Source organism: Buceros rhinoceros, unplaced genomic scaffold, assembly GCF_000710305.1.
Source record: "Buceros rhinoceros silvestris isolate BGI_N320 unplaced genomic scaffold, ASM71030v1 scaffold21769, whole genome shotgun sequence".
NCBI lineage: Eukaryota > Metazoa > Chordata > Aves > Bucerotiformes > Bucerotidae > Buceros > Buceros rhinoceros.
The window spans coordinates 26,825-50,366 of NW_010431283.1; the positions used below are offsets into that span (position 1 = coordinate 26,825).

Sequence of the window (23,542 nt, forward strand, 5' to 3'; positions counted from 1 at the left end):
TTCCCTCAACATTACACTGTCGATTATTATGGGATGAGGCCTCTGAGGCTCTCCTGGAGCATTTGCCTCTGATCTGCATGACCAAATGCCTCCCGCTGAACCACTTACAAACTTAGGACAGATTTTCTGCTGAAATAATGGTGCAACTTCAAACTAGTCACTCGTGAGACGTAGCTACGCGGCATGGCGTGGATTCCTCCTCAGATGATGACAATATGTTAAAAACGCAGTATATACACTATCCTTCTAATTACAGGGCCTGGACGATAGGTGTGATTTTTAATCAACGTGCAAACCCTACGAAGGTATGGCTAGTAGGTGTCTTCTCATAAATTAAGAACTGATACAAACATAATAGCCAGGATGCAGATGTCGAGGAGTTCTGGCTTGGGGAAGAAAGTGATTGATCAGTGAAGTGAGAATGGCTCCATTTCCTCACACACAGCGCCCCCGCTACCTTCTGCCTCTCCTACAGCTTCTTCGAATCTTTTTATGAAGAAATGAACCAGAGCAAGTCCCGCTCTACAGAGGAGGGCAGCCGAAGCTGTGAGCGCTCTGGCTCAGCTCTGGCAGTGACGTGCCACCAGTGAGCTCAGGGCCTCACCGAAACGGGAGCAGAGTCTACTCGCCCCAGGAACTCGGAGGTGCTGCGGGGATGCTCTGCTGTCCTTCTAGGGTGAAATATGAGATGCTACAGCCAAAAAGCATAAATGGAAAGGTCTGATCTTTGTAAGGACAGAAAAATCTCTGCTGCTGCTTGAAGCAGATTCTCACTATGATTGTTTGCAGCAAACGCTCTGAGCACGGTCTTGGTTGAGAGCACCAGTGTTACTGGTTTCCTCATTAGTACAATCAATATTTTAACAGCTGAATTAAAATGGAATGAAAAAAACCCCAGAACTGAGAGCATGACATGTTGGAAAGCATGAAGGACAGGCCAAAATGCCATGGAGGACAAACACAAATCAATGTCACATGTTTTTTTTTTTTTGAAGTTTCATATAACTTCTTGCAAAGAAATAAATCAGGAAAGAATATTAGGACCATTAACACAGTAACAATAAAAATATTTGAGCATAGCTGGAGAGCAGATTATTTGTCCAGCACTTTAAAAATCATCAAACTGCTCTAGTTATATCTGTGTGGTTAATTTCTTTAAATTCTATTAGAAAAAAATCGGTGCTTCTAAACAACCATATTGACATGGACACTGCAGACCAACTGCTGAATCTACTAAGCAATGCCTGCAACAGGAGTTTCATATTTCCAGAGATTTTCAGGGTTGGTCACAGCTTTACAGAGCAGAGTTTAACAGAGAAAGATTAATCATGAAGTGGTAAACAGGATGCAGACTATTTACTAGAAGGTATGAAATCCATCATTCGCCTCTGGAACAGTGTTTTGGCACAACTGAGAAGTGCCTCAGGAAAGAGAGTCTCGTCAAAACTTACTTGCCCAGCCAGTACAGATGTATTCCAAAATACATAACTTATGTGAGTTTAAGCAGTTTACAAGAGCAAAAGTGAAAAGGGGAAACATACTGTTCTCCCGGACAAGGCAGAATTCCAAAGTGCTCTGGCTCTCCAAGGTACAGTCTAAATCTACTGGGACATTAGGTTCACTCTGCTTCTCCAGCCGATACTGAGGACCTGAAACATAAAGTAACTTGTAAAATCATCTGTTTTCTAACAAAGCGATGGCTTATCACGTTCAACTAACATGAGACAACGTGTAGCCTGGCAGTGAGGCAGGGAGACGCTGGTGTTTCCACGCTCGCTGCCAAAGGGAAGGGCTCTGCTTGGCACAGAACGGGGGAGGACGGTGCACCAGGGAGCAGCACGCTCCAGTCACCTCCAGCTGCCCCCCGCTCGGCCTGACCGACTCGTGCCCACAAGGGCCGTTCTCAAGGGGCTGCGCTCTGGAGCGTGGGCTGAGGACCTCCTCCCACGGCGGCAGCAGAACCCGCGCTGCTGCCAGGCTGGCTCGAGACAACGCGCCGGCTGCAGCTGGGCATCACCCAGCAGCTCAACGGCTGCGAGGAGAAGAAAGGGCCATTGAGGGACAGATTTTTTCTTTTCCCAGAGATCTTCACTGCTAACACCAAACTGCATCAAACATACACATGTACAGATGCTGTTGCTTCAAAGGACTCATTCTCATGTACCCTGCGTTTAACCGTGGATCTTCAGATTCAGGTGCCAACTTCCTCCTTCTCAAAATAGATCACCGAAGAAAAGATGACTCTACTTAAAAAACTGTTTTCCAACTACAGAACATGTTCTAAAAACTTTTTTTACAAACACCAGGCCACTTTTTTAATAATAATAAAAAAATCTTTTAGTTGAATGGATCCTGAAATGGTATGTGTGGAATATAAACTGAATATAAATATATAACTGGAATAAAGAAAGAGCACACTACTACAAGCGCGGGTGACAGCCCGGCCAGGCAGCCCTGGGCCTGCTGCCCCCGCAGAACAGCCACTTGCAAAGGCAGGAGCTGGTGGAGGGAGACACGTCCGTGTCTTCGCTGCAGCCCAGGGTGGATCTCTACCCCTGCCACACCCGAGAGCACACAAAGTTCTCTGCCAAGTAACTGCTGTATAATACCGTAAAATAATGCTAAACAGATACCTGAAAAAAATTCAAGTGATGCAAAGCACCTTTAACCAGGTCTTACTGTAACAAAAAAAGCTACAACTGAAGTAATGAAACCTATTCCCTCTTCATCAGCACTTGAAATATTTCTGAATGTTTCCTGACTTTGAATTATGATAGTATATGATGAAATATTTAAGACATATAAAAAAAATTAAGTATTTTAGCCTCAGATGGCATGCCTAAGAAATGGAATTTGTTAGCCAATTAATTTTAAATTTACTACAGCAGAATTTCAATTACGGCTTCCCATTCCGTCTCCCCAGAAGCCACGTGAAGCGCTCGCTGCGCAGCCCAAGCATGTTCTGCTCCCCAAGTGGAATGTTATGTCTCCGTACAAAGGAGCCCCCTTATTCCCGCTGCCTCCCCGGTCCGGCAGACCGGAGCCAGGCTGTCTGCTGGCCAGGGAGGCGAGTGTCCTGCTCCCTGCCTGCCCCGCGCCACCGGCAGCTGCACGGGGAGCTGGTCGAACACTGACAGAACAAACCGCACGCAACAGACAGCAGAGACATCTCATTCCAGCGCAAACAGCAAGGCAAATATATACAGCACCACTGCTCCTCCTCTCCCAGCTACTGGAAATGTGATTAAAAATCTAAAATAAATTAAATAAAGAGAGGCCTGGCTTGTTAGGCAGAAGCCAAATACACTGAACTGAAACAACTATCAAAGTGGTATATCAATTCGTACTTGAAAACAGAATCAGTGACAGCAAAACCTGCTTGTTTTGTGCAGTTGTGCCTTCCAGCGGTTCCCAAACCACACCCAGATGCTGCACAGCACCCAGCAGGGACAAAGCCAGCAGAGCTGTTCCTGGTACCTGGTACCACACCCCCAAGTCCAAGCGCTCCTGCTGCAGACAGAGCCGCAGCCCACGATCACCGGGATCTGCTGAGGCCAGCGTCCATCGCTGCGTCCCAGCTCCCTGGTTCTCCTTTACAGCCTCTTTCCCACTCGAACCCCAAAAACATTCAAAACCAGAGCAGAGGAAGAAGGGAAACTAGCCCCTCCTGGAGCTCTTAACGCTCGGCCAGTCCCCTGAGCACCCGCAGCTCCTGCTCTGCTCCCAGCCCCAGCCTTGCCGGGCACCTCCACGCGTGCCGTCTCCGCTGACGCTCCCAGAGCGTGTGGTGAGCCAGCAGACCCCTCCCGTTAAAGGCACGTTTCAGCACTGCACCTTCTCCTGTCCCACTAAGCCATTTCTGTCCGTACACCTCTCCTCCCTTCGCTCCGTGCCGTACTCTCCAGCACAGAGTGACAGACTTCCCTCTGTGCTTCTGAGACGGCGGGACGGGGCAGAGGGACAGACACCAGCGCCACCAAAGCCTTAAAATTACCAGAGAATCATCAGCCATGATGATGAGGGGACGAGGTTAAAAGCGGGAGCTTGGCACTGGTTTACCATCCCTCTGTGCACATCCGATTCCACCAGCTGGTGGTTCAAAAGAACATCACCCATCTCAGAAACAATCCTCGCGCTGCTCCACAAGCTTCCCGCCATCCTGCGGAGAGCCACCAGTGGTCACGTCCCTCACCACCACCACACCCAGTCAAAGGGTAACTGGTGTCTGGGGCAACTAGAGAATTCTGTGATCAGGTAAATTGTACTTTACACATCTGTACACATCCTCATGACCTCTGTTTCACAACAGATGACAAATGCTGCAGAGATCTCTCGGGCTTCCCCATGGCAAGGCGCCCCTTTAAACAGAGGAAGGTTTATCAGGAACTAAACCCAAACCAGGCAACATCCCCCAGTTCCCCAGCAGAGCTCCACAGGCACCACAGAGGAGAGCGGGGAAGGACCCCACCGCATCATCAAATTAAGCAGCTCTCTTACAAAAGGTGAATGGCCATCCGCATAACAACAAACCAATTCTGTTGCCATTTAAGCTGCAAAGCCTTCAGAATGGGGTTTTGAAAGCATGACCCATCAGTTCTAATTTTTAAAACTTATCCTTTCAGTCAAGACTAGAAAAAGGCCCATTCCAACTTTTATCTTCACTACAAAGTGCTGTTATCTCGGGCTGATGTCAGGAGCTCTATCTCTCTTTCTGCTGACAAGCAGAGACGAGAGAGATAAGATTGGGAACGAATCTCACTTCTCTGAGTAAATAAATAATCAATACTCATCTAAATGTAAATGAGAAAGTATCCCCCTCTGATAACAGGGCTCTTATCAAACAGCCAATTTTCTACAGACATTTGGCCTCAACCAAATCACCATCATTCAGCCCCAGCCTAATGGCTAAAAATCGTAACTAAATTGAACCGATCACCAGAGATCAACTAAGTTCAGCCATGGCTACTACAGGTTCAAATGTTTGGAATGCAATTTTTCCCCCATTAACTTTCAATAGCAATGAAGAATACCACGGTCAGGGGTTACGTCTGCACGGTAACCAAATACCAACACTTAAAAAGAGACGGAGGCGCTGAACAAAACCCACCTCCATCTCCAAACTAGTTACCAGAGTAAAATAGAGATTACAGAAAGACTTATCTCAATATTTAATGTTTGTGAAGTTGTCAAACCTGAATTTAAAAGATCAGTATAAACAGAAAACCCCAAATGGTTTAAAACTGAACCTCTGCAAGAAAACACACCCCTGCGTCCCATTTCTCCCATATCTTCACCTCCCTCTCAAGAGCTGCTGTAACTCTCACAGAAGCTCCAGCTCCAGCCATGCTCTTTGTCAGCCGTTTCTGCTCCCTTTACAGTTCACTTCCGAATTTCTGATTTCCATAACACTGATCTCCGGAATTTATTGCACTGTGTGAGAAGAATTCCCTTTTGTTCCACATAGCCATTGCCAACCCAGTGCTACTGGGACACGCTGTTCTTATCCGAGGAACAACTGTGCTAGACCCTCCCGTTTACCGCCTCTACCCCACGTGCTTCAGAGACTTCTCTTGCATCCAGTCACGTCTTTTCCAAACTAGAGGAATCTCCTCTCCCTAGCAGCTGCTCATTTCACGTCCCATCCATTTTCACACTCCTCCAATTCTGTATCTTTTTACTTCTGTATGATCCTTTTAACAATTAAGATGTGGGCATGTCACGACTTACGACCGGCCCAGCAATGCTTTCTGGTGGGCTCCCCACTCCTTTCCTCGTTTCTGACCTTTGGTTTGTCTTTCTGACTGCTCCTAAGCCCTGAGCTGAAGTGGGCAGAGCACCGCCCGTGCCCACCCCGGACCCTGCTCTGGACCGATGGGAGGTTAGAGCCCATCACTGTATCCACACCGTTAGGGCTGCTTTCCACCATGGGTGTTACCGGGCACTCACTGACACCAAATTTCCTCTCTCATTTTATCGTTCTGTCACTCGGCATTGTGAGACACTTCTGCAGTGCCTCACAGGCAGCTTTTATTTGCACTACTCGTACTTCTTCTGTATCAGCAGCACATTTTGTCACATCAGCATTCACCTCCTTTTCCATGCCCCCCATCAACGGAACAATGCAGGTTCTACCAGTTCCACTGGAACACCACCAGTAGCCTAGTTACTAGTAATGGAGGGCTATTATTCCGAGTCTTTGTTTCCTGTCTTTTAATCAATTATTAACCCATGTGAGGATCCTCCTTCTCATCCTGTGACAGCTTAATTGCTTTATGAGCCTTTGTCAAATCTTTTTGGGAAGTCTAAGCATGCTATATAAAACACATCATCCTTCCTCAGATGGTCTCCAACTTCCTCAAAGTCTGCTCGCTGCCTTCTGAGGCACAACCTGCTCTACAAAAGCTAGGCTGATTTTTTCCTCAGTATACTGCATTTGCGCACGTGTCATCTATTAATTCTGCTCTTTGCTACTGTTTTATTTTACAGTTTTGTAGTTTCCCTGGTGAGGAAGCCAAGCTATCCTGGTCTCTCCTCTACAAACAGTTGCCACCATCCACACCCGAGAGAGCAGCAGATACGAGCAACGTATTATAGCTCATATTTAACAGTACAGCATCTTCATATCTGACCCCTACCAAACCCCTCAGCAACTACTGTTTGCTCATGGTGGTTTGTTACCATTTGTGGACTAGTTTTAAAACTAACTCTCCTGGCAAAGCTCCTCAGACAACTCTACAGAAATGCTCTGGTGTGAGAATGCCTTCAGCCTCCAAACGCAAGACCTGCTGCAGAAAAGGGTATGCGCCCCTCCTGATTCCAGCAGAAGAGTAAAAAAACCTAAAAAATCCCCACCAAAACCCAGCAGGTGAAGACTTGTCCCTGGTGAGCCAGCACATGCTACGCCAAGAGCTCTGAGACCTCCAGAGCATCTGCGATGGTGCAGGACGTGGTGTTCTGACCTGAAACAACGGCAGGAGGTGTAGGAGGATCTCCACGTCTCTGCGGGGCCCGCTCCAGCCCCAGCCCCATCCCTTGCCCGCCTGCCCCCCCAGTCTGGGCTGCGCTCCGCAGGCAGGCAGCAAGCAATCAGAAACAGCAAGAGCTACATTTCCAGCTCTGTCCACACACAGAGGTAAGACAGGATCAGAGTGAAGAGGAAACAGCTGATAAACATTTAACGCTGATGTCTGCGGGACTTTCCTATTTCAAGTTGCTCCTTTCACAAGGATACGTGATTTATTGCTTCACTGCTCCAGCCCCAGGTTTTGAAAGTGTGATTTCTTTTGAGTTTAAACTATATTTATATTTATCTTTTTGTTATCACTTTTTTATTATTGCTATAGAAAATATTTGCTGGAAATATGTTGCAGCTATTACAAGGTCATAAAAAAAGGAGGTTTATGTATTTCTATCATTTCAAATAGTCTGTCAGAAAGTATCAGTCGCGCTAAGTGTAAGACTACTGGATTCCAGCTTTCCCTCTGCCAGCACATGGGCAGCATATGGAAGCATTAAAATAGCTCAGTGTGGATGCTCCTCGGGAGCCGGCTGGGAGAAGGCGAAACGCGGCATCGCCGCCTCCTCCTCCTCCGGGAGAGCCTTCCCAGGCGCGGGCTGCCTCTACAGAGCCCCACTGAAGACTAGCAATGCCATCACTGCTGGACACTGACCCTGGGCTGGAAGATGAATTCTGGACAAGGACTATAAACAAAGGAGGACTGGAGAAGGAGAGGGATCGATACGCTGCGGAGAGCACAGAAACGGGGAAGAGAGAGAGGGCTCAGGCCTCCTTCTGTAGGGTTTTTCTTAGAACATGACAGAAGGGGCAAGGATTCCATTGTGTGCTTGGCAATGACAATACAACAACAGAAAATATGTAAACACTTGGAGAGGAAATAGCTGTAAAGCCAGAATGTTTACATCTCAAATCTTACTGCTACGAGGACATCTTAAATCTGTTTATCCGTTAAAAATCCCCAAAGCCCCTCAACACCTCTGAAGTGGAATAAAGATTTTATCATTACAAATGCAAATACTGGTTAATAAATAAAGATATTTAAATGGTGAAAACAAACTTTTAACATTACTCACATGCGTGTTTTTTTTGTAGTCCAATCTGTTTTTTCTTAACTTGCACTGTTGTGACATTACTGAATTTTACATACAGTTATCTGCTACTCTCCGCAGAAATACAGATGGTTTTTGTAGAAATAAACAGTCATTTATATGAAACAATTGTAAAATAGTTTATGGAAACCAGTGGTGTAATGCATTCAAATAAATGCCAGGCCCGGCTGATGGAGAGCCAAGGTGTTAAATCACACTGCTTAAGAATTCAGCTGTGGGAAACAGATAGTAAATCCAGAGTGACAGAATTTCCAGTGATGGCAAAGGTTTCTGACATCTAGTCCAGTACACAAAAACTACAGCAGTTCAAACCCATTTTACTTAACACTACCTTGACAGCCAGTGAAATTAAAGAATTTAGTCAAAAGCCCCTTAAAAGGAAACAAACACCTCATTTATGTATTGCTTTTTCGTAGAATAGGAGACATGCAGCGCAGCCAGCACGAACCAGCCTTTGCAGTGTTAGCAAAAGCGCTTGGTTTAATTCCTGCTACAGACTTTTATTCTTTTGGCATTAGCAATAGATGGTTGTAAATAAAGCTGAGAGGAGAAAGAGATCATCCTGTTTGATCTACAATGTACCGAAAGCAGAAATACGATGTACAGGGTTTTTTTTTTTTAATCACAGATTTAGGAGACGATGTCAGGGCAGTGCATGTTGCAGCCAACGCACCCCAAGCCCCTTCCACAGCCTGCACCAGAGAGAACATCCTGCAGCCCACACTCGGGCAGTTATTTGCGAGGCCTCTGCCCTCCTGACTTGGATTGTACAGACAGACAGAGAGGGGCTTTCCTGGTTAGAGACCTGTATGTGACAGCACTGCAGCCAGGGGCAACGGAGCCACCCGGCCGGAGCAACTCCGGTGCCACAGAAGGCTGGCAGAAGGAGCTGATCCCATGACGCACCTGGTGTACCAGTGGTATTGTCCTTCATCAGAGTGGACAAAACGAACAAAAAAGTCTCCATCATCCAAACACTGAACCACGGAATTAAAATGCCACATAAATTACAGCTTTATCAGCAATGCAGATCCACCAATAAAGGTATGATCTCCATACCAACAGCTCTAAAATAGCCTTGGTTCAGTATTTCACTGTCATTTCAGAAGCCAGGCATGAAAAACTCTCCTCAGCCATTCGGGCTGACGTCCAGAATCCTGCGGCCCAAATGCAAAGGACTAATGAGCTATTTCTATTCTGACAAACTATTTGCAAACTTTATTCCCAATGAGCTGCTCCACGAACACCAACCTCCTTGTCCCCCTGTCAAGTCTGTGTCTGCTCAGCATCAGCAGGCTGGTGACAAAGGGCTCGCTGAAATGAATTATTACCGCTGAAAAACAGAGTTTGTAGGCAGAAGGGAGTAATTTCAATCCACCTCTACCCCACCCTTGCCAGCACCGAGGGACTCACCCTGCACACCACCAATCCTGCTGAGGAAAATCTGCTACAAAGCCAAGCAGCAAGTGATCCTTCCTCTGTCTCGAACACACGTCAGGGCAGAGAGCAAGCAGGACCCAAACAGTTCCAGGGACGCGGGGCAGAGGGTGGGGAGCAGGGTGAGGAAAGCCGCAGCCCAGTAGCGCTGAGCCCCTCGAGGAGCAGCCGCAGGAGCTGAGAGCCGGCTCCTCACCGGGCAAATGGGGAGAAAGCGGGGACAGCCGGGGGCTACAGCTTTCACTGACACCTTTCTGACTACATTACCTCTTTGCTGAAATGGGGGCAGCAAGCGGGAGAGTCTTGACCAGGGATCTGCAAATACCGATGTTCTTTTTAATATAAACCCTGCTAATATAAACGGCTTAATGCGAGGAAAACCAGGATTCCTGAAGTATTTCCAGGTATTTCCATTCGTAACCAGAGGCAGAAGGCTCTGCAGGGATGCTATAATTATCCAAAACAAAGCACTGAAAGCCAAAGAAACTCAAAACTACCATTAAGCAGAAAAGCACGCACGTAAACACAAGGAAATATAAATTAATTGGCTTTTCACTGTCACAGATGCTAGGGCTTCCATCTCTCGAAGAGTCAGAGCAAACATATGCATCGCCTACTCTAACATATTTATGTTTAAATTTAAACTCCTGTTACCATCATTCAATGACAGTATCAAACTTTAATGACAGTTTATTCTAATTGTGATTCATCTCTTAAAAATGCCTTAATCACAGGGCTGTGATTTTACATAGTTTCTTTTATCTTCCTAATTTGCCTTTTTTGTAATATAGATCAATTAAAAAATACATATATGCAGTAAATATACCCATGAATCCAAGGAGTTTAACCTATTTAGGAAGTTACAAGAGTTATACTCTGTTTCGGAGGTTCTTAGGGATATTTTTAAAAGCCACACCGTTACATTTCTTTAAAGGCCTAATTTCCAGTAATTTAGAAATCAAAAGGGAGATGGAACCTGCTTCCTCGCCTGTGCACAAGTCCCACGCGCAGTTTCAGCCGAGCTGTTTTGCGCATGTGACAGAGACCCGGGGCCAGCTTTGTGGAGCCCCCCGCAGAAATCTGCCCTCACGACTGAAGACAACCGGCTCCACAGAGGGAGCGAATCCATGCGCTGTGAACAACTCCTGTGCTGTCCCTTCCCCGCCAGCCTCCACCGCTCTCCTGGGCCACCTCCCTGATGGGTGCGCTGGCTGCGGGACATGGACCTGGCCCTGGGACACGGAGCTGTTGTGGCCCTTCCTGGCTCTCCTGAGCATCCGCGGGAGGCAGAAGCAAGACAAACTACACGTGGCACCACAGCATCAGGACCACGTATTTACAGCCGTGACTGCTGAGATACTCCAGCAATACAGAAACCGTGGGACAGGCTGAACCGAAACCCTGGCATTAAAAGTGGTGCTGAGACTGACGGGTTAGAAGGCAAATTTCTAAGCAGAACTGGGACCTCTTTCCCCTTGCTGCTCTCTGGAAGGAGGACGAGCCTCGTGTCTGCAGCAGCACTCTTCATTTAGAGCTTCTGTTCCCAGAGTCCTGAAGGATTAATTTAACAGCTCTGTGTGAGCAAATCCAAAATACTGGAATAATAAACCGCCACACAACAGGGTTTTGTAACAGGTTGTGTTGCTTGCCACAGCTCTGAGTTCTAACTGGTGAGGGAACAGATTATGTTAACTGGCCTTTGCAGCTATAATTCCTTTGGTTCTGTTGTACAGACTAAAATATGATACGGAGGCTTTTATTTTTAAGTCCTATCCCTGTTTCTTCCATTTTTCTCTTTCCTTATTACTTGGCTTCCTGTGGCAGTGAGATAATTCACTTACCCAGCCTTGTGAGATTATTTTAGACTATTTTTGTTCACTTTGCACCTTTTAAAGAATGCAAAAAGCACTAGCTGACAGCTGTTAGGGACTCAAATGCTTGAATGTTATTGTAGAGCAGCTGTTTTCATTTATAGAAAAAGTATTAGTCTTTCTCCAAACTGAACAGAATACTAAGTTAATAACTCTCACTCTAACCTACGGAAAATACAGGTCATGTCTGTGAAATGTTGGCAGGAGGTATTGTTTATAACAATTAAACTTGTGTAGCGGTTTGTTCTTAAAAGGACCGAGCGTTTCTGGTCCGGGGATGTTTGCTGTTTGAAGCAGCTATTAAATAATAATCAGTAGCATGTTCACCCTGCAAAGAATTTCTACTTAAAATCAGAGAAGATTGATCAGACAAGGTTTCTCTGTTCACAAGAAATTTCAAATGAAGAGAGGCTGACACGGACCAGAAACAGGCTGGACTATTCTAACATTTCAGCTTTTTACATTGTTTAGTTTTGTCTCTCGTTTCCTTCTAAGAGCATTCCGGTTTTATACACTGACATCAATGCCTAATTTGTTTGAAAACAAAGCCTCTGTACACATTCTCTCCCCATTCTTATTTACTTTACATTAGTATTTATAGTCCATGCAGTCAAGCTGTGGAGGAAAAGGCAACTGGCATCGCAGAGAATGTGTCTGTTGAAGAGCAGAAGGAAGGAGACAGCTCAAAGGCGAGGAAGATGACTTCCAAGTGTACATATAGTTCCTGCACATATTTAATTTGAGAATCACCATGGCATCAAGATACACAAAGTGTCAAGAATGAAGTTATCATCTTTCTTAAGTTCTTAAACCTGGAAGCCACACAAACCTATTTTATAGACCATGCTGAGAGGGGGCTTTAGTGCAGGCACAGAGCGCCCGGTAAGATGCGCCTGCCCAGAGCAAGGTGGGTGCTGCCAGAGCCCCTCTGCGCTGGGCTGTGCTCTCTGCACCTCATTCGTCCCTCGGTCCAGCTGACTGCTTCTGACCAAGCAGGACTTACACGTACGCCTGCCACCGCCTACCCGGGTGACATGCACGCGCTGGTGCAAGCGCGGCCAGCAGGAACGCACACACGACCGGCTGTGCAGGAAAACCATCCAGCAGAAAACCAATCGAGTTACACTGATAATGGCATTTCAGTTCTGCAACGTGATCTCTACGACCTGCAAACCCTGCTCTGCAAAGCCTGGGGTGGGGTGGGGGTGATAAAAGCATGGTAATATCTTCCTTTTGTAGGAGTCAGTATTAAGACTCTCACCGATTTCTAGGGAGCAGAATTACACCAAGTACGAAACCACCCAAACCTCACCTTCCACAAAGACCTTTCCAGCCTCCGTTCTGTATCTGTCCTAAAGCCAGCCAGCACCATATCTGACATTTTCACTGACAAACTCAGGGAGAACGAGAAGTTCTTACGCTCACGATTACAAGCATGTGATTCCCTTTCCGTAGCTCTGCCACACCGCAGACCCGTTTTATATTTAAACCAGCAGCTGCTGGAGTGCTCACAACGTTCAGAAACATTCTCCAAGAGATCTAGACACGGCTGGTTTATATAAAGCAATCCGTCAGCTACCGATGGGTGCGGGGGTTCTCCTCAGGGTCTGCATCCCACTGCCACTGCCCCGGGCAACGTGATACACACAGCAAGGTCCCTGCAGCACCCAAGGTTGCTTTCGGCTTTTCTCTCCTCCCTGCTGCGCCCACCGCGATCAGGACATCCCCCACCCTGGGTCTCTTTCTCTCCCATTCTGGATCTTTTGAGAAAACTCTCTTGCATGAGAGATGCCACCAAGCCTCCCTCGCGGTGGTCCTTCGCTGGGTTAGACCAGTCTCCTCTGGGAGCTCGTTCCACAACCAGAGTGTTTTACTTCCAGCTCTCACGTAAAATATGCATGTGCAATACATGCTGCTGAGCACGCAATAGGTTAAACAAATGGATGATAAAGTGTTCTACTTAGTTATTTTTCATTACCGTAAGAAAACATCAATTACGTTTTCTATTTTATGAGTGTACACAAGGGAATCCATTACAATAACAGCGAGGTTATATGACTGGTTTTGCTGCTTCTTGCCTAAGCGAAAAGAGCAGTTTTTAAAGACAATGAAACCAGCCCAGAGGAAAGGCGGGCACACCAGCCTATCTGCACAGACAGCTCCTATCCCGATTTATCCAGCCCGACTCCAACTAATTAAACATCTGCCTCAATGATTTCCTCCGCAGATTTATCTTCCCCAGTATACAGCACTGACTGGTTGTTGCAGGCTTCTCCCTAACTTGCAGCCATTCCCAGGAACTTCTTCCAGTGGGTTATTTGGGCACGTGGCAAGAGATGATGCAGTATTCCCATTAACCTCCTGCTGCTGCCTGTGGTGGGACAGGTCACTGGGCTCCCAAAGCACCACTTCAGTACAACCATGTCCTCTACAAAACGACTTCAGGGCCGTGGTTCTCCCAGCTACAGCACACACAGGTTATTTTAGCACCTGCGTTTCCTGTTGATTGACTCAGAAATTATTATTTAAAAATGGGTGAGTTCATACATCTAAGGAAAAAGCCTTGTGACACTAAGGAAAGAGAACTGCAAGGAATGTGAAACAGTTTCAACAGTTGACAATGATTTTATCTAATAGCAAAATAGAGCCAGGCACCATCAGAATATTACTTTCATTTTTTTCATGCCATTTTCTAGAAAACAAAGGTTGTACCCCACCCCTCTCTCCTACTGGCCTGTATCTTCCTGCAGCTTTGGCTTGAAGTTGAATTGCAGTCAAAAGCCTTCATTCAGCTTTAGTCTTTCCAACAAAATGGATTTTGAAATAAACACACTGCTATTTTTTACAGATGTAGCTCACACTACAGCTACACGAGTGCCAGTGAAACAGAACGTGTGGAAACCTGGGCTCTGCGCGACCCTTCGTCAAGAGAAACTTTCTGTGCCATTGACAGCCTGGAGCTGCCGGAGGTTGGCCGGGGTTGGCGGCTGCAGGGATAGTAACGGCACTGTTGAACAAAAGTCAAAAATACAGAAGCTCAGAAGGTCACAGAATGACAGAGGTGACTGAGGCGTGTGGATTATCACGAACCTGCGACTCAACTGCTTGTTGAAAAATCCACTTATAAGCTGTGGACTAGGGGCTGAATAAAATAATTTGAGAAAACTAGTCAAGTATTTTAGCCCTGGTCACGCTGGAACATCCCCTTCCTGACTCTGCCACAGAAATTCTTCAATTCCTTCCTCACCCAAAGCAGCCAACCAACGCTCACATTTTCCCGCAAACATAGGGCCAGTTTGAAAAATGTCACGTACGTCAGCGGTGACAATAGGTCAAAAGCAATTTCTTATACAAGTACTTGAAAACAGCATAAGCTGTAAACGGGATAAATTCATTTGTCCTGTGAAGGCTGGTCTGGAGGCACATGGAGAATGTGCCGGCAAGTTCATAGGCATCTCAGTTTTATTAAACTGTTACAAAAGCTTTAGATAAACAGGCTAAATCTATTTTTGGTTAGTACTTCTTAAAAACCAGAACAATCCCCTCAAAAGGAAGCGTTACTGCATGAGAAGAAATGCTTCTCCTAAATTACGTCTTACGTCTTATTCAGAACTTTGACATCCTAATCCACTGCTTAATAACGACTTGAACTACAAGGGCTGAGGACCGCGCTGTGCTAATAGTCTGATCTGAAATTCCATTTATCTGAGCATCTCCCAGTGAAACTAAGAGGCGTATCTACCCACTCCAAATAATGAAGAATCTGATGGTCGGTGAAGAATGATGACAAAATCTTGCTCTACTCCCGCTCTACCCACGCCCATGTGGCGACATCCCAAGCGTCGGCTGTCCCTCAGCCCGGGCGGCGTTTCCACCTGCTCTGTCTCTGCGGCACTGGGGCTCTGCAAGGCTCGTGCCCGCCCAGAGGGCACAGGACCCCTCTGTGCAGACAGCCGCAACCGTTGGAGGCAAGACCCTCCAACCTCTCCTGCACCCCCAAAGTCTGCTGACTGATGAATCACAGTTTTGGGAGTAATTGGGAATAAGAAGGGAAGTTCTGGATAAGGAAGATGATTTTAATAAAAAAGTTTAATCTGTGATTTACCAATTTAATACATAAATACCTAATCTGGGAAGTCCCTTCACCCATGTGACAGCATTACACGACAACTCCAATAATGCACTATGAGTGCTCATCAACATTTAAAAAACAAAACAAAAATGGTTATTTCATTTATGAAATCCAGAAATACGGGAACTCAAGCAGAAACCCTTCCCAGAGTGGTCACTCTTCTTGCAGTGACTCCAGTTCCCGAAGCTTACAAGTGCTAGTCCTAGTTCTGGACGTGTCTACACAAGGTTAAACTGTCACCTGCAAGCAACACCGACCATCTCAGGAAATCTAATGACATGCTTGAAAGTAACTACTCCTATGAGTAACCAAAAGGTTTTTAGTCATGACTTCTGCTGTGCCTATATCCACAGGGACCATGGCCCTATCTCCAATAGGGGAGATGTCACGTGGATAATTTATAAACAGTAAATTTAAATGATTTCTTACATAATTAAAAAAACCCCAAATGATCCATACATGCTTATACACCCTGTATGTACAAAGGCTTCTGAGCAGGAGTGCCAAGACAGTAGAAATGAATTATTAGCTGAAGAAATAAATGACAGGTTCATTCCATTTCTAAACTACTGAGCAAAAGTAACAAAATAAAAGCAAAATCAAATTTCAAATGGACAAAGAGTAAAACATCTGTTACAGGCAGGAGGAAAGTGATTTGAAGACTGAGCTAAGTGAATCCTTTAGCCACCTCCCTTCAGGGAAGAGAAATCTGACCCCAGGAAATAAATAAAAGTCACCCAAAAAGTGAACAAAAGAGGTGTTTGAAAAAAACAGAGCACCATTCATCGCAGCTAACGACTTGTTCATTATGAGTGATGATGGATAAAGACTTCTCACGCTGAGATGAAATCAAGATTTATATGCATTGTTTCCTCTCCCAACTTGTGGGAAGATCATCATCATTTAATTCTATCTCTGCGGCCAGTGATGGGCATCCAGAGAGCTGGTTATCAAACGGCGCAGTCAGCTGGCAAAAGCCGAAACGTGCAGTTGGCACATCTGGACCGAGCCGCCACAGCCGAGGGTGAACAATGACTCCTGGCCAGCGGCCAAATTGCTGCAGACGCTGGCGGGTCTCATCTACAACCACCCCTACCAGCATCTCGCCCGCTCTCTTCCCCCCCGCCCCCTCTTTTTTTTTCTTCTTCTTTTTTTTTTTTTTTACGAGAATCAGATTTTCATTGCTTCATTCAATTGCTCTCCTCTGCCATTTTTTACAGCTCTTATCGTTCCCTTGGAATATGGCCTTGAGACAGCTCATCCATGTCCTTCACTGTGTTATCTCTTCTAACTTTTATTAAAACTTCAGCTCTCATCTGAAGATAGCTAATTAAATCCATGACAGATTATATACTCGTTTAAAAACTGCACTGAACTACTTTTTCTGAAGAGAACAGGGTTTATTTTCTTCTCCCATAGTTAAAACTAAGGATATATAAGGAGGTTTCATTCATTTACAAAGACAAGATCCTTATCTTCACCCACTATATAGAGAGGTTTATATTAAAGTTCCTTTGTTGCGTGACAGGACTTGGTGCAATTCCTCACAGTAATTATTTCTTGTTGCTGGAAAGATCTCTCAGCCTTATACTTTCGCAATATATACACTAACATCTATGTAAATGCATGTTTACACCCTGGAGAAGCATTCCTCTGAAGTATAAATGCAAGTGTGGAAAATTTTCTTTTTTAAAATGTTGGTATGTCTTAAATATAATAGCAGTATTTTGACAATGCTGCAGAAAGTAAATTCTTTTTTTTCTCTACAAGTATCGATGAATCCTCTAAATTATTTCAAATCATACTCAGCATCGTTTTCTTCCATAAATTAGAAGTATACAAATTCTGTCAAGGACTGGTCTTACTGTACTTCCACCCATCATCTCAAATTACCATGAGCTGGACTTGAATGCAAATGGCTTTGTTATCATAAATAAATATTTGCAGTAATGGATATACTGCTCTGCAGCAAACGTTATGCAGCTCCTCCACTGCCTGCTTTTTGCCAGTGTCTAGCACACAAACCTGAGCGCAGAACTGCTTCCGAGTGCTGCTGAAAAATCACAATACCCACAGAAAAAAACTGAGCATCTTTCACAACAGTTAAAAAGAGATACAAAATATGCTCCTGGAAAATCCCTACCCTCTAGAAAATACAATAAATAACCCACCTGAGCCTCTCTGTGATCCCTTCCTTCTCTTTAAGGCCTTTTGTAAGATATCCTTCATGGTGACCTTCATACTGTCCACCTGAATAAGTGAGAATCCATGAGCAGCATTTCTGCAAGACAGATGCACATGCATTTTTACAAAACAATCATCATCAGGCAGCTCACCGCAATTTCCATCAGTTTCAAGCAAAGGACTTGTTAGGCACACCACTGAACAAAGCTGTGCTGTGACAGTAAGTTTATAACAGGAGAAACAGAGCAAACTCCCTTAGAAAGGCAGAGACAGAAATAAGGACATGGACTGAGGTGGGTAAGAATTTTCCTAATTTATCTTTAGTTTTGATCAATTTGTGTTAATCACAGAAAAAGAAAAATGAAGAAATGTACCTGCAGAGCTCCTCAGCTACTCATTATTAAGTCTCTGCAAGGCGTTTCAGAGTGCAGCAAGAGGAACAGTCTGCAATGTCATCTCCACCCGTGTCCCCCCAGCAGATGAACAAATCATTAAGGAGAAGTGGAAAAACAACTCCCAGAGTAGTAACTGTGGCTTTTCAGCACTACTGACACACAGGGTTATTTCAAACAGAGGTAACAGCCTTCCTTTGGACCCGCTTTTGAGAACACCATGGCACAAAACCTCCGGGAAAGGCTTAGGGCAGCGAGGACTGTCCCAGCCGTGGCCCACCAGAGGGTCCACACGCGGGCAAGCACCGCAAACAGTGCAGGGGTGGCTGCGGAAGATACCACCAGGCAAATCCTGAGTGTGGCATCACTGGGGCAGTGGGAAGAGGACCATGTAATAGCACAGACAGGGGATTCACGTCGCGGGAAGTGCTGCCCCTTAGCCCTTGCAGTCAATCTCTGCTCGTGTCAGTAGATGTCACTGCAGACAGTTGGCGCAGGAACTCGAGAGCTGCTCCGCACCCACGGGGAGAGATTTGCACTGCAGGGAAAAAACTGTTTTGCAAAGCTGTTTAGACAGGAGGAGGAGCTTTGTATCTGGCAACCAGGAATTTTAATCAGGGAGCAGAGCTCTACACAAACATCACAGCTGGAATATTTTTAAAAGCCACTGGCAGTCACAAGCAATCCCCGCAGCACAAGGACACCGTTACAACAAGCCCACATCACAGGTCGCTGTAAGGCAAACATTGGGAACACCAGCTCAGGTCACCTCAGATGTGGCAGCCCTGCCCCAGGCTGTGACACAGCCTAGGCAAACAAATGACATCCTCAAGCCCTCACCCTCCGTTAACACTCGCTCCCGGCCACTGGCTGCAGTGCGGACACGGTGGCCAGTGGACTTCCCGCCTGGGCACACGCTGGCCACCACCCACTGTCCTGTGGCTCTCTCATGCTCTGGTTGCAGCTACTGGAACAGCGAGCACACACTGTTCCCTTTCACCCCCCTCACAGAGCAGAGCTACCTTATTTACCCCAGTAAAGCTTTTCAACTCAACATCATCTGCCGAGAGTGGAGGGAACAGGCTGAAGACCGTCAAGAAATCCACCACGGGTGGTCCTTCACGCATACCGAAAGTTGAACTGCCTGCCGTGCTGTCAGTAACGTGTTGATGGGGCTGTCCAGAGCATCCCCCAGCTCCTCGGGCAGCTCGGCCCCAGCTCCGCACCCCACAGCACAGTCCCACAAGGCACTGGTACAAAACAGCATTTCCTCCTCATCAGCTGCGAGGCAGTCTCATCCTAATTTCATCCTCAATTCCCTTTGTTCCTGGCAAAATGAAACTGCCTAAAAGCCCCAAATTTATGTTCTCTAGACCATTTATTATTTGTAACTCTATCTTACTTGTCTTCAAACCAAATATTCCCAACCTTTTCACGCCTCTACTTTTCTGCTCTTGATTTCTGCCCTGCGTTTAACACAGGAGGAGCAGAACTGAGCCCATGGCTCCACATGAGGGAGTACCAGCCATGTGGTGAGATCACCATCCTCCTACAGCCTGAGGATTCAGCGGTTCTGACTGATGACACACAGCGAGCAGAGACCTTCCTAAACTCTTCGCTGATGAGCAAATCCTCCCTTAAGCTGCTACGGGGCCGTGCACCGTCCACGAGCACCGCATGCACCTCGCCTTTGCCCAGCAGCAACCCGATTGTTTGCCTTGCATCCCAAAGTCACTACAACTCTAGTCCCCACTGAGCTGCTGAGCTGCATTTGGTGGATTTTTTTAAGTGAAAAACCTCTTATAGAATGATAATTACAAAAAGAGAACTGTCTTTGTGCTTTTATTTAAGTAACACGGTGTTTGCCCATGAAGCGCTAGAAGCAAGGCCTTGCACTAGACCCCGGCGTTGAACAGCGATACTAAAGACACGCGGCACCTTCAGGGAACTCATACAACGCCCTGCAATACTGAAAGGCTTCCAGACAACTGCAGCCAGAACTCAGGAACACAAATTAAAACGCTGCAGAAAAACACCCAGCAAAGGTGAAGAAAGTCTTCCACAACCTTCTGTGGCCAAAACGACTGGAGTCACAATCGTACTTTTTTCCCTTTAGTATAAAATGTTTTTCAAATGTGTTTTCCCCACAGGGTCTGCAGCCCGCACCCCCGAGCAGCCCCGCTTCCCGCAGGGCACGAGGCCACGACCACGGCCCGGCGTGGGGCTGTCACGCCAGCACGCAGCCGGAACCTCCCGAAAGGGGAAGGTTGTCTCTCGCTTCCTGACCCCTCAGCTGAACGCACATGCTGGGGTTGATGCCGCTCGTGTTTCAGGCCATCCCGACTGGGTCGGCTCTTTCAATCGAGCAGCTGGCCTGAGAACTGTCAGACTCATTTTCCTGACGCTCTATCACTAACTCATGCCTGAGCCACCGCCATTCTCTGCTGCAGAAGCTGGACCTCGTCCCAGAACAATCTTTAGAAGTTTATTTTACTGATCAAAGCAAAATAAGAAAGCCCTCTGTGTTTTACTATATTTAGTGTGCTCTCCAGTACGCGAGGCTTTGGCGAGGGCAGTGAAACGTGATGCGCAGCCCGCATTTGTAAACTTTTGGATATTTGCTCTGGAAGAGAGCCCGAGGGTCCGAACCGCCCGTCCCGGTTCAGACGCACGGTTCCCCCTGCCTTTGCTCCAGCTCCCTGGGCATGCCGTGCTGGTTTTCTCCAACAATTCAGCAGAGAAGCTCAAGACTGATGTTTTAGCACTCTGTAACCCACAAACCTGAACTGAGAGTGGATTTCAGCCCAGACCAAAGGGATCCTGCTGTCATCCCGCGGTCAGGCCCGTGTGTCGGAGCGCATTTCCTGCGCCGCAGCGGAGGAGAAGCCTGGCGCTGGCCCCAGTGCACTGGAGCGCGGTCGAACGGGCCAGGGTCCTGGGACCACCCTTCGCACCGATCGCCTTCACCACCATCGATCTACTGCAACCCGCCTTGACGTGAAAAGAGCACAGCGAGGCTCTTCTGGAAGAAACCCGCAGCCCACGTCACGCTGCCAGCTGCCCAGTTCTGCTCTGCATTGAAAATGGGCATGAACTGTCCTCGCTCAACCTAATTCCAGCGTATCCTTCATTATGATTATAAATTACTGGGTTTAGCTTCCCCCGCTAACGCGTGGTACCTTTATTTTAAGTCAACCCACTAGAAAACCAGACAGAAAAGCAGATGCTCTTCAATCAATTAAAACTGCTGCTCACAAATTGGAAGCCAAAGAAATTCCTCAGCTTGTATTTTCTGTCATTTTGCAAAAACATACCTGGGTGACAAGGTTAAATCAAGCAAAGGAAATCCCTGGCACTTATCATCCGCAGGCATTACTGATAAATTGTGCAGTGGAGGAATAAAGGATTACCTTCTGTATTTTTTCATTACACTTTTCTTTTGTTACTGAATACATAAATCCATTGTGGCACACTGTAATATGTATCATCGTGCTACACCTGTGGACGTTTCATAACGGCTGCCATGTCTGTGCAGTCAGGAATGATAAGTGAACCACCCGTGAATGTTAATGATAGTGATCATTCTGCGGTAACTTGGCTTTCCATCTTCTTTTACAGCCTCGGCGCTGGAGCCAGGGTGGCAAGGTTCAGAAGAGGAAAAAGAAAACAACAGCCGAGGCGAGAGCTCCAGCGGGCTGACGCCAGGGTGCTGACTGGGGGGGACAGTGCTCAGCGGTGGCACGGAAACGGCCGTGTCCTCCCCAAGGGCTCCCTTTGTGGAACAGAATAAAACCCCACCATTTAAAGGACAAAAGGTTTCTGTCTGGAACGAGAAACAAACTTTTCTAAAAGCTGCCTTTCCAATCTGGAGCGATTTAAAAAAATTTTTTAATATATTTTTTTTAACACTGAAGTGGAATTTCTAGCACTTAAAGGTCGCAGCAAAAAGGGGTTGGCATGGTTGGCAGAGCCTGTGAATGACTAATAACGATTTCTACTTGATCAGCACAAAGTTACAACTCAAAATCCTGGGTGACGCAAGGGACTTACACCGGGTGATTCTTAAGAGAAAGCGCACCGTGGTATGAACCTGTGCCAGCCACAGCTATCACCCCGAGCCTAAACTATGTCACTTTAGTGCATCTTGGGTTAGCCTTGGATAACTCGGCATGCTTTTGAGCGTAACCGGTTGCATTTTGACGCTTGCAGAAGCCATCATTAGACAGCGAACAAGGCAGCTTCCTGCCGCGGCTCTGCTCCTGGGGCCCGGCCCCTCCCGCTGGCTGCCCTGGGAGCCCACCTTCCTAAGGTCGGCACCCACGCTAACTGCCATACGTTTGCATTTCATGAATGTTCTAAAATACACTTTGTAGATTAGCTGCACCCCTGTAAAAATGGGTAACAGGCCTTTTGGGGAGCGCTTCCGTCGTCGAAGCGAAAAACACATTTCAAAGCTTTGAATTGAATTTCTAAATGTATGACGACAGCCAGATACTTTAAAAACGTTTCAAACCTTCATCTATCAGCTAGAGCAGAGGTGCTGTTTTGAAAAATACATATATAATAGTCTAAGCAATTTAAACATAATATCAAAACAGAAGAAAAAGTGCTTCAGAGCGGAGGAACTGCATGCCAAATGTCACCTGTGTGCCAACTGGCAGCTGAGCTGCAACTCCTCGAAACACCATTAGATCGAGTATGTCAAGTTGTGATAATAAAATTTCCAAGGGAAAATGCCCTAATGATAGCACAGATTTATTTTAAGCCACCTCCGTTCAGAGTCTTTCAGGTATTACTTCATCATCTGGAGAAGTCTGCATTTACATGAACACGGGGCTTTGTTTGACTCCTCCTGACAAATCGTGCTCGCCATCAGCGAGGGCTGTTTGCGAGCACCGCGTCTGACATTGGACAAAGTGCTGCTTTCCACAGCAGACGTTTCCCCAAACCAGAGCTCGCTAGACTAATGGGCAGCGCGAAGCCAGAATGACTGCCCTCCGTCTTCTCCTTGGGTAACTTTGCCAGAGTCCTTGGAACTTGCCAAATTCGGTCATGCCTGCTTAGCTTGCTCGACTGATTGTGCCAGAAACGAAAATAAGACACAGATGTATTTGAGCTCTTTGAGATGCCAGTAAGAGAGACAGCTAATGGCTTCATTCCGACCCTCCCCTACCAGCTGGGCACAGGTGGGGGGATAATGAGGTCCCTCTCCCTAATCAAACTCAATTATTTACTACTCTGTGTCGCCACAAAGACATTCACATTCAGCTCGGAATATAAAACACACTGTGGGCTTCTTCCAGCCACCGCCACTGGGTATTTAGAACTGACTCAAGTGGTGAAGAGTTTGCCTTGGCAGGAGAATAAGCATATAAAGTTCTGCAAACCGTTTCTGCTCA

At 46.5% G+C, this 23,542-nt stretch overlaps 1 protein-coding gene across 1 annotated transcript in view; it reads right to left on the minus strand.

The window, feature by feature from the left end:
* The window catches only part of MAPKAP1 (mitogen-activated protein kinase associated protein 1), a 55,327-nt gene that overhangs the window by 23,984 nt on the left and 7,801 nt on the right, over positions 1-23,542 (minus strand). The window contains exons 3-4 of the mRNA XM_010143390.1: positions 17,739-17,848; positions 1,542-1,649 (exon numbers count right to left, since the gene is read on the minus strand). Coding sequence (XP_010141692.1) covers positions 1,542-1,649; positions 17,739-17,848 — 218 coding nt within the window. The remainder of the gene's footprint in view (positions 1-1,541; positions 1,650-17,738; positions 17,849-23,542) is intronic.